The 11,524-nt window shown below is 31.5% G+C and overlaps 1 protein-coding gene and 1 pseudogene across 2 annotated transcripts; one reads left to right on the top strand and one right to left on the bottom strand.

Moving 5' to 3' along the window:
• Window positions 1-1,340: 1,340 nt before the first annotated feature.
• Window positions 1,341-6,194, bottom strand: LOC128189280 (multiple epidermal growth factor-like domains protein 10). 2 transcript variants are annotated; one of them, XM_052860835.1, is made up of 6 exons: window positions 6,107-6,194; window positions 5,839-5,891; window positions 4,232-4,369; window positions 2,233-2,383; window positions 2,104-2,138; window positions 1,341-2,023 (listed from the first exon to the last, which is right to left on the bottom strand). In XM_052860835.1, exons 1-6 carry the CDS (start codon window positions 6,157-6,159, stop codon window positions 1,527-1,529), a joined length of 927 nt encoding a protein of 308 aa, XP_052716795.1. In that variant the 5' UTR covers window positions 6,160-6,194; the 3' UTR covers window positions 1,341-1,526. The 2 variants fall into 2 exon arrangements, with proteins under 2 accessions (XP_052716795.1, XP_052716796.1); XM_052860836.1 differs by having other exon boundaries at window positions 2,233-2,368.
• Window positions 6,195-8,923: 2,729 nt separating this feature from the next.
• Window positions 8,924-10,982, top strand: LOC128187500 (uncharacterized; annotated as a pseudogene).
• Window positions 10,983-11,524: the final 542 nt, after the last annotated feature.

Raw genomic sequence — 11,524 nt, 5'->3', positions numbered from 1 at the left:
GTTAATCAACAACAAATTGTTTTTTCAATTTATGCAATAATTGTCAAGTAAAAATTGTAAAGTGTTTTACATGCATGAGCAGCTTTTCATAATCATTATTCTCCACATTATTTTCTTAAGTTCATCAATGATCAATAGGAAATTTTTGTCGGCGGTCGGTGATATGCTATTAAAGTAGAAAGTGGTTGTGAGTTTCTGCGGAGCTATTATTAACGTCTAGTCTAACCAAACGCTTTGTATACGCAACGTAGATTCGCTCAAAGAGAGCGTGTGGTTTAAAGAGACCAGTTATAAAAATTGATTAAAAATGATAATAAAATGTATTGGTTTTGTGTACTTTTGTATTTTAGTCATTCAACAAAAAACAATAGGCTGATGTACAAACATGTAGCTTTGTTTTTATGTCTACAAAATATCGATTTTTTGGATTGCCTTTTTTTGTTCAGAAAAAGTTGATGGTTTGCAAACGTTCTTTTGAGATTGCCTCAGTTTATAAATTTACTTGTTAACTGTAAAGAGTCAGGTTCATAGTGACGAGAGATAAAATATCATACCTTCGCATTTTCCTGAAACATTCCTATAATCTTGGCAGCATACGCCTGTTTTACTGCAATCAATTTTACAACATTAACTTATTATATATGAAATTTTATATCTCGTTGAAAACAATGATATAAAACATAAAGATCGATAATTCTTTATATTTGGATAGTTGTTGGTAGAAAACATTATTGGGAACTCTATCCTGATAAAGAATTTAATTGTCTTACTTGTTAAAACACCCCATCGTATCAGAGATATAAATCAAGAATGGTAATAAAACAATGACCATTTCCTGTGAATCCATTTTGCTCTGACCATCTTTATTTGAGACAACGCCCAAAGTTATTGAACTTAACTTGACTTCATCAGGAAATATTGAAAATTGTCCGTTCAAAGTACATAATTATATGACCACTCGAACTTTGTAGTCAGTCTTACAGCACTTTTCATTTCCAACGAATTACACACATCATTCTAAGCAAGTAGTTTGTCTAAAATAACAATTAAATATATTGCATTTATTTTTGATTATTTGTTAATATATTATTTTGAATTCAGATTATTGTTAATATTTCTAATGTACGCGAGATTGGGCGTCACACAACTACATGCTTAAGTGGGTTTCTTTTGGTAATTTCAATCTCAAATTTCGACATGTTTAATGAGTTACTAATTACTATGTATTATCATATATTATATCTGTATTACATCATTAATACTATAATCATAAAACTAGATAACAACATTAAGTTATATAAACATGGTTATTATTTTTTTTATTTTTTTTTTGGCCTTTGTGTAGTTTTACGACGAATACACTTGCAATATCGTCTACTTTTCTCTCAGCTCCACCTCGGAAAATATTTGCCGTCCCTGGAGAAAATAATGGTTGTTATTGTTTTCAATGTGGAATTTATTATAGACTAAAAGTTTTTTTTTTATTAAAATGCTTATCAAATAAAGTCTAAATGTTTATCATAATTTTAATGCTCTTCATTCATTCTGGTTTTTCTGTTGTATTTCACTGAACTGTACGGACGATTTACCATAGATCGATTCATTCTGATTGGATGAACTACGCCTCTATGATTATTTCCAAATATGTCCTCTTCAAACTGTTTGTTTCCATCGCATTCTTTGTCGTTTAATTGAGTTTCAGAGGATGTTGGTGACTCGAAAACGTCATAATCGTTTGTCATAATATTTGAATACGAGTACAATGGTTTCACGCTCTTGAAATCAACGTGGTTGTAATTATCAGATCCCCTGCACCAATGTCCATATCCCCCTGGACCCAGCATTCTGGAACGTCGTAGTGGCATTCTAGCCTGGTTAAACGGTTCTTTTGTCATCCTATCTCTTTCTACAGGAGTTATTACTCCATTCAAGCTGGGTGGCAAATTGCAGACTCTTGTCGATGCATCGTCATTATCAAACATTCGGGTTTCTCTGATATCATCATAGATGACTTCTTGACCATCTTCAATTTCAGAAATGTTAAGTACACAACAGAAATTAATATGTCAAAAAATTTCAATATAAATTATCATTTATAAATACCTGCATATTTCTGAATAGGGTTACTTTGCTTTTTCCTAAAAAAAAAAAAGAAGAAATATATTCAGCAAACAAAAGATAATGATCAAGACATTGAAATTTGAGATAATTTTAATAGTAAATAATACTTACAATTTACGATTACATATAAGAATCGTACACAGCAGAAGTAATATCAGAATACCACTGACAACTAGCAATGAGGCCTCTATCTTCGGAAAATATTCCAGGTCAGGGTTAGGAGTAATGCTTTGTGGTGCTGTCGAGGCTACAGTATTTTCATCTTCATGTTCATATTAAAAATTAATAACATTATTGTACATTTTACATTTACACTTTTTATTCTTCAATGTAGCTTTTGTTTTATTTAATTGCTGATTCCAACAAATACAGTAGAAAAAATGTTTGTCACTCAATGTAAATGGTCCATTTTATCATTATTGTTATCATCACAATTATTATAATCATAAAAAATAAAGTGTGCAATGATTGTGAAATGAGGCTTTCAGTAAACTGAATGTTGGAATGGTCGAAATCCTAAGATTAATATTTTAAGCGTTTAGTTTTCACCAATCCACATGTATCTGACTCTGTGAAAATGATGTGATAAAACACACCATAAAATAATTCATAAAAGTAATTTAATAAGTTATACATGCGTGTACCAAGACGGGAATACCTGTCTACGTACTGTAAGTATTGTATTTGCTAATTTAATCACGAATTAAGGAACGAAGGTTAGGTTCTTTTAACATGGGTTATGTAAATACACTCTTAATTAAGAAGACTGGTTTCAAATTAGAATCTGATTTATGTTTTATTGCGTATCAGTGAATGGTCTAAATGAAGCGGACCAATTATGTCAAGAAATAGACCAGTCACCTTAAACAGATCGGTGCCCAAGTTTATTTCTTTCGATATTATACATAAATTCAGTTCATTCATGCATACGATGTTTGTTTATAAAGCATTTTAGTTACTATCTGAATTTTTAGATTAAGTAATTCAGTTCTTTATTAGACGTGAGTCAACGAAAAAGCTTGGATGAACACAGGTATAGGTCACTTCAGGTGATTTTAATTAACGCCCAAAATTGCAAAAGCCAGAATAATTTTGAATAACTTTTTTAAGTAACAAATAAAATGATTTTTTGAAAATGAAAACATCAAACACATTTAGAACAGATAATAATCAAATGGTTTTTTTTTAAAATGTAACGCGCTTTATATGACATTTTCATAATTTCATTTCAAGAGACTATAGATTCGGGTAAATCAAAGGATACCTGACTACCGTTTGACTAAAGTCTCCGATTAATCTACTAGACTTTCCGAGTAAATTTGACAACCTTTATAAATGCTAACGGCAGTAAATAGTGTTATTATACATTTTAAATAGAATCAAACAGTACACAATATGAATATGACATAAGCAAATTGTGCAGGGTTCTGATTGTTATTCCAGCATACTCTCAATCTGTGTTTAAAGTGATTTAAATGTTGCTTTAACAAATAATGTATACATACTATTTTCTTTTTAAAAGCAAGAATATATAATACTATTTTATCACATGTTTATCTCAATTTGCGGGGTAAATTTTTGATATTCTATCACATGTTAATCTCAATTTGCGGGGTAATTTTTTTTATATTCTATTGTGTGTTCTCACGCCACGTGACGTCATAATTAAACATTACTTAGCTTTAGGGGATGAATGACGTCGAATGAAAAAGTAACAAAATAATTTAGCTGAAAAGTGAAGAGTCATACATGTAAATGTAAAGAATTTAATGCTGTTTCATCTTTTTCATCAATAAATAACTATATGTTAGAAAATTAAATACCCGTTTGTTAATCTTCAAGGAACCTTTTTTTACGAGCGAAAGGGTGTTGTCGTCTAATAACGAAAGTGCTGTACGGCTCACATTTACCATGTTTACAGAGAAGATTGATTTTTTACAAAATACGTTGAAAACATGTGATAAAAAGAATCTCATGATTTGCGATGGTATATGATTTTATCCAACGAGTTGTGTGTTTTCTATCCCCGAGCCTTGGCCATCGCTAATCATGAGAGATTCTATATAATATCTTATTACACATTTAAATTGCCTTTTCTTCATTTATTTACCCTCAAATGGTCCAATACATCCTTGTTTGGGATCGCATATCTGCTTATAACTACAATTGCATCTTTTACGACATCCAAATCCATAATGACCAAATGGACAGTTGAAACGACATTCGATTCCCCATGAACCAATGCAAGCTGAAAAGTACAGATTAATTTATTATTATTTTTACATAGTTATGTAATTGATATTATTTTTCACGCACTTTCAGACTGTTTGTTCAGAGAATACTGATTTATCTTCTATATGTTAATGAAACAAACTATGATTCTTTGGCGATATTCGGGAAAATGGATGTAGGTAATAAGCATTGCAGAAAAATACATATCCAGATTGACAGGTTTTGTTTAGTTTTTCTGCAATGAATGCAACGTAACCCTTCATTACCTAAATGAGACGCCAATGGAAGCTTAAACTTTTTCTATTTACATCCATCTTCAACATACTAAATAATATGTAAACGGTGTGACCGTTTGACCGAGCGCAGATTTAACACAGTGCAGTTTTGATTATTGTATGATAAAATCTATTTAAAACGCACACAGTAGGATACGCCTGCATGGTTGCCTACCATTCGTCAAAGTTTAACTAAACGTCGCGTGCTCAGTCTACATTATGACGTCATATTTCAGACGTAAAACGTTCAAGTTTTGTCTTCGGAAATAGCCGAAGAGTTACGTAGAGTTCCGGATTTTTTTTATTTCTTCTTTTACTGTTCATCAATTTAATTCATATGAATACCGCTGTAATAAAATTACATACTTTGTTCAGTATCTAAAAGATCAATTCTTTGACGTTAATGTTTGTATTTTCTATCTGATAATTTGCTTAGACATACATATAGAACTAGTCGTGTTTCTTGATTGAAGCACTATTAAAACTTATCTGGTTTCCTTTTAAATTTCTTTTAATTCAAATTAACTTCTATTAAAACACTGGAAATTATTTTATCGAGTTTAGGGGCAATAAACATCGATAAGTCAATCAATGATTGAACTAACTTTTTAAAAACAAAATGGCTGCCAATATGGCGGCGCCCTGGTCTGGAAGAAATTTTTTTTGGCCTTAGTACCCCTGATTCAACATTCATTTTTCACTGATTTTCTTATATATACGTGTTACAATTAATCCTCGCTGCGCTCGGTAATAATATCAAAGTTTAAAGTTTTTTGTGAAAACAGAACAGACTATTTTTAGATGGGGGATATATTATGTCTAAATAAAGAAGGGTTATCTTGCCAATTGATAATTGTAATTCGGTTTACATTAGCTGTATATTGTTCATTGTTTATTGGCGTTGAAATAGTCATTTATTAAACCAGTTAGATCCAGGTTTGTCATTTTTATTTTCATTGTGTAGATGCTTCATATCTTTACTCTTAAGAAATAACATAGATATGGAAAGATGATTTAGTGTTCGGCAATAACAACTGAGGTTTTTACTTTAATTGACAAGTAAAATTGTAAATTCGTTTATATGCATAAGCAGCTTTTTCAAAATTACTATGCTCTACATCATATTCCAAAGTTCATAAATGATTACAAGGAAATCACTGTAATGAGTGGGGGTCAAAGTGATGAAGAGACAAGATGCAAGAATATATACCTTCACATTTTCCAGAGACGTTCCTATAATCTTGACAGCATACCCCTGTTTTACTGCAAACAATTGTACAAAGTTAACTAATAATGTATGTCAATGATTAACTTGTTGAAAAAAACCCCTGTAATTTAAAACATAAAGAACGATAATTTTATTATGTTGTGATAGTAGAAAATAAATATAAGGAACTTTATGTTGATAATTTTATTTACAGAATATAAACATGATCTTAAAATTTAACTTAAACCGATAAAGAATGAAATTGTCTTACTTGTTAAAACACATTGCACCATCAGAAGTTTCAATATAAATGAAGAATGGCATTAGAACAATGACTATTCCCTGTGAATCTTTTTCGTTTTGATAGTCTTCATCAAAGAAAACATAGCGCTCAAAATAATTAACCCCAACTTGACTTCATACGGATGAATTGTAAATTTCCCGTTCAAAGTCAATAATTACATGACCACTTGAACTTTGTAGTCAGACCCATAAAGTATTCATAATCAATTTTTAAAAATCTTTCTTTTTTATTATCTAGTTTCAAAATATTCAAATTTGGGGAAATCTGTGTTTTTGTATTTATTCTGTTGCATGACTCCTTAGATGTAACATGACCTCCAACAACTAACAGGCATTTTCTTCTAGAGCCCGTTTATTCATATATAAATAGTGCCTGTTTGGGAGGGTAACAGTTGAAATTGACACCCCGAGAAAACTATTGTCAACCGACGCGAAGCGGAGATTGACAATGGTTTTCTCGGGTCGTCAATTTCAACTGTTATCCTCCCAAACAGGCACTATTTATTTTGTTATACTGAATGTCTTAATTTTAAAGAAAACATCACTGCTTTTAGATAGGAATAACGTGAATTCTAAGGCGAACCGTACGCGCATGATTTCCGCGCATGTAACAATTCGTAATGTTACCCGTTGCTAAGTGCGTTGCTAACGCTGAGGGTAATAGAAAAGATTATGAACTGCGTCTAAACCAATCAGATTTCAGTATTTAACATGAAAGTATAGCAATCAAAGATATTAAATGTTTGCAAAAAGGAGTAAAAAAAATCAAAACTGATACGTTTATCGCAGTAAGTTATTATATGTTTGGCCGATCATGGGTTTCAAGATGTTGAACTCAGTAAACATGTAAACATTTTCGGGTGAAATTAAAGAAAAACACGAAAGCATCATATTCATCAGGAAACATATACATGATTTCACCGGTTGTATTCATTAAATTCAGTAAAATACATTGTAGAATGTTTCCGATTTAATAAAACTTAGATCCTTCATGCGTTTGCATTTGATATGTCTTACAATGACATATCATATACGGAAGTGTGGAAAGTCTAATTCTAATTCGATTGTAATGTCTCTATATAAATATCGTATTTCATTGTTCTTTGAAAAGAAATTTAAGCGCACTCGGTTTTGTTGAAAACGCTGGAAAATTGAATTTGTCTCACTTGTTTAAACACAATACATTCTCGAAAGCTTCACTAAAAATCAAGTTCATGTTTAAAACTAAACAATAAATATCTTCTTTGAATCCATTATATTTTGTTTCATACTTATTTGAGAAAATGTCATAAGGTGATTGACTCTAGCTTGATTATGTAGATAAGGAAATTTTGTAAGTTGTCCTTTAAAGTACCTCTCTGACTACTTGAACTTTGCATTCAGACTCTTATCATAATAAATGTTCATCATCGATGGAACTCAAAATCTTTACGCCTCGTTATTTCCAATTGAGGCATCTAAATTTTAATTACTTCTGAGTACATAAACTTTACATTGAACGATTAGATTTTTCGCATTACTTGTCACAGCATCCTGTTATAATTATCTTTCCCAGAACGATCCGTTTTACTTGCACGTGCACGTGCACTTCGAATACGTTTTCCGTCCCTACAGAATGCATATTGAAGATAATAACTCTATTTCACTAAAAGTAGTACAAGGTATAAGTGAAATCAAGTCCTTATTAAGTTTTTTTAATTTGGTTTTCAAAATAAAACAAAGAGTTCCTGTACGAACTATTAATATTAACATTTTACTGTGTCTTTGTCTGTGATAACACTACGAATAGATTTTGTATTGTTAGTCCAGTACACTTCATCAATGACTATTTTGATATTTAATCGTACAGTTTAATCTTATATTAAATTTTCATACTTCTTATCTCAGAGACTATTAAAGAAACAAAATTACTCAAATAGCTTTAATACATCACGTAATTCTTTTCAAAAATCGATCTTTTCGAAATATATGATAAATTTAGTCCGTGCTGTAGCTTTGATTTCACAATTTGAATGTTATATATCTTCCTCATTGTATTGTAGAATTTTTTTGTGATATATTCTGTTTATTTCTAGTTATGTAATGTAGTTTTCCAAAAGTATTGTATAGGATATTTGTATTGAATATTGTGTTCCTAATTCTTTGATGTTTCTGATTTTCTTCTTTGAAGTTAATGGTTTACATTTTTTTCCTCGTATGTGCGGTATGTAATGATTTCCTAACGTTTTTGAAGGTAGAACTATTAATCATAATCAAGTAGATTTCTGCTGATATCAAAAACTTCTTCAAGGGGTAGTGAGCCACATATACACAAATCTTTTAAAAGAATTTTGGGGTCGGCGCCTTGCCTAGTAATAGCGTCAATAATCAAACCTATTATACGATTATTATGCAAAATATTACTTGAACACGGCACAATTTGCTATGTTTGTACACAAAACAGACATCTATTTATTTTTTAACAACATGGTATTGCACACCAAAAGCATTAAACATAACTAAAAATTTTATTAATCAACCCAAAGTTTACCGTCTCTAACCATGTGTAGAGCGGTTGAACAGGAACGATAACTCTATTCCAAATATGATCGTTTTAATAAAAAAAAACGACAGATGTTAAACAAGACTTAACTCTCAATACCTTTTCATAATTTAACATACACACATGTAGAAATAAAATAGGACATAAAAACCAATCAATACTTGGAAACTATTATCCGAACTCTATACACAGCTTAGAGTCTATAAGGGACACAGACTTAGGAGTTCACTTAGTGTCCCTCGGATGGTTGACGGTTTGTTATTGTCATTTTTTTCACCTATACTTCCGCTAGAAATTTTACAGGAACTGTACAAATCGTGGACTCGCCTCGAAGAAAGTCTCGTGAACCTTCATTCGAGCACCTCTTGATTTATTACAGTCTTAGAAACTATAATTACAACATATCGAACACAATCGCAGGGTGTAAAAGTCTGCATGTTGAATTGCCTAACCTTAATATTAATACGAGTTGTTCGTCTGTTTGTCATTTCAGTGTCGCATGTTAAAAATGACCTTTGCATGGAAGTAAATAAGGATAAAAGTTATGCAAAATTCAAAGTTCGAGAAGCCAATATTAACTTGGTAAATGAAGAGTTATGTTGATAAAGCAAACTTAGGTTACAATTACAAAAAGTTGGAAAAGCCAATATAAACTTGGTAGATGCAGGCACGTTGCATCGTTTTTGAAAGTGGGGGGGGGGGCAGACTCGTCCAAAAAATCTTCACAAGCCCCCCCAAAAAGGGGGGAGGATTTCGAATTTTCCAAAATCGTCTAAATCATAATCCGTCTTATCCGTAAGGGGGGGGGTGTTAGTACATCAATACCTTCAATATAACTTCAATTTTACCCCAAATTTCCTTATTTTCATATAATTTTTTTTATATACTCCCAAAAAAGTGGGGGGGGGGGGGGGGGGCAACTTCATGATAATTCAATTTTTACATGTAAATTTTAAAAAAATAGTTGCTGCGAGAAAAAGTGGGGCCCCTCCCCCTCTTTGATGCTACGTGCCTGAAATGAACAGTCATGTTGATAAAGCAAACCTTATGTATGATTACAAAAAAATACAACATGGTCTCAATACTTTTTCCAAAAAAAACACATACAGAGAAAATTATTTTTAAAAATGCAAATTTAAAACATCAAACATAGAATTGTTATTAAAAAAGAATAAACAATTAAAAAGAAGTGAAAATAAACACATACAGAGAAAATTATTTTTAAAATGCAAATTGAAAACGTCAAACATAGAATTGTAATTAAAAAAAGAACAAACAATTAACAAGAAGTGAATCACGATATAAATTCAAACTAAAGAAAAGGTATGAAACAATACAATTAATGAAATACTAGTAACAAATAAAAAACGACAATTGTAAAATACATTTTCAACAAAATCAGTTCGTTTATTACAACAATTGACATTTGCCATTAGAAACAAGAATCATGGTCACCAAAGCCAAATTAATTGTGAAAAAGGGATGAACTGAGCTGTTATTCGTCGTATTTTCAAACGTTACTATACTTGTAAATTTAACTCTTAGGGAAACCAACTGCAATGTCTAAAAGGTTTTTTTTTGTGTTTTGAGCATATAGTATAATTAATATGATATTTCAGGATCTACTTATACCATATGAGGTAAAACACAATGTCCATCAAAGAAGGGACGGGCACAGTCTACAGTGGTAACATTATATATTTGTGGCTGTACATTGCATTTGTGATATACTAGTATTCATGTTTATTTGTAAGCTACTGCACCTTGAATAATATTAAGCATATCTACTTGTACAAAGGTATCGCTGGTGGAGGAGATTATGTTCAGCCAGGAAATGGTGCAAACACTCTCTGTCTCCCTAACAATCCGGATCCAGCTCCGTGGGATTTTCCAACTCATTTTCAGAATAACGATAGAGCAGCGTCGAACGTTATATATGGAGCAGAATTTCAATACACATACAGAAATATTGCGGTAGATGATGATGTTCCCTGTGCTATATATAGTGTTGCACATGCGTCATCCGTTATTATAATACCTGCCAAAATGACCTGCCCAACGGGATGGTCAAAAGAATATGCAGGAGTCTTAACAGCATCAGCTCAAGTGTCTGGTCATCGCATTGGAGAGTATTTGTGTGTGGATCAGAATGCTGAATATCTCGGAGAAGGAACTCGACAACAGAATTACGACGGAAATTTGTTTTATCCTGTTCAAGCAGCCTGTGGTTCCCTCCCGTGTCCACCGTTTACATCGTCACAACAGATAGCTTGTGTAGTCTGTTCGAAATAAAAGAGTTTAAAGCGCATTCTAAACTGATCACTATAATTTTTGGTTTGATAGAAAAAGTAATTTTCAGTTGATAAAAAACTTCAGATGAAAAAAAGATCAAATCAGATTCAGTTTCAACCTCCCCATAGAACTGGGCTCGAAGGTTCCCAAAAATGATTCAACCACCAGCATAGAGTTAATTGTTTAAAATATTTTTCAAAATGAAGATAATTTTGATCATAGTGTATATTTGAAGTTCTCAAAAATAGGTTTTAAACAATAGCTCAGAAAAGTTGGTAGTTGAGTTTTTTTCTGTTTAGAAAGTAAAAAATAACACTACAAAGTCTTAATGTAATATATGGCTTTTCATAATTATCAGTGGATTTTTTACAGTGTGAGTGAACGCCATTCTTACGCAAAATTATAAATTGGTTAAAATACAATTGCGTTATAAAACGATAGATAATGTTATCCAAAAGAAATTACAACCAATCTTAATACTTTCCACTAGAAATCATTGACTGAAGAAACGCATTTTTAGACAGCAAACTGAAAATGACAAATATGGAATAG

This window comes from Crassostrea angulata, chromosome 6 (genome assembly GCF_025612915.1).
Source record: "Crassostrea angulata isolate pt1a10 chromosome 6, ASM2561291v2, whole genome shotgun sequence".
Taxonomy (NCBI): Eukaryota; Metazoa; Mollusca; class Bivalvia; order Ostreida; family Ostreidae; genus Magallana; species Magallana angulata.
This window is presented reverse-complemented; position numbering and strand designations above follow the sequence as displayed.

Bases quoted from the DNA above. Each gene is read 5' to 3' on its own strand.
- LOC128189280 (XM_052860835.1), bottom strand. From the start codon at position 6,159: ATGCCATTCTTCATTTATATTGAAACTTCTGATGGTGCAATGTGTTTT. The intron at 2,139-2,232 runs GTAAGTATTATT...TTTTTTTTTTAG, and splicing joins CTTATATGTAATCGTAAATT to GAAAAAGCAAAGTAACCCTA. The intron at 2,024-2,103 runs GTATTTATAAAT...CTGAAATTGAAG, and splicing joins CCCTATTCAGAAATATGCAG to ATGGTCAAGAAGTCATCTAT.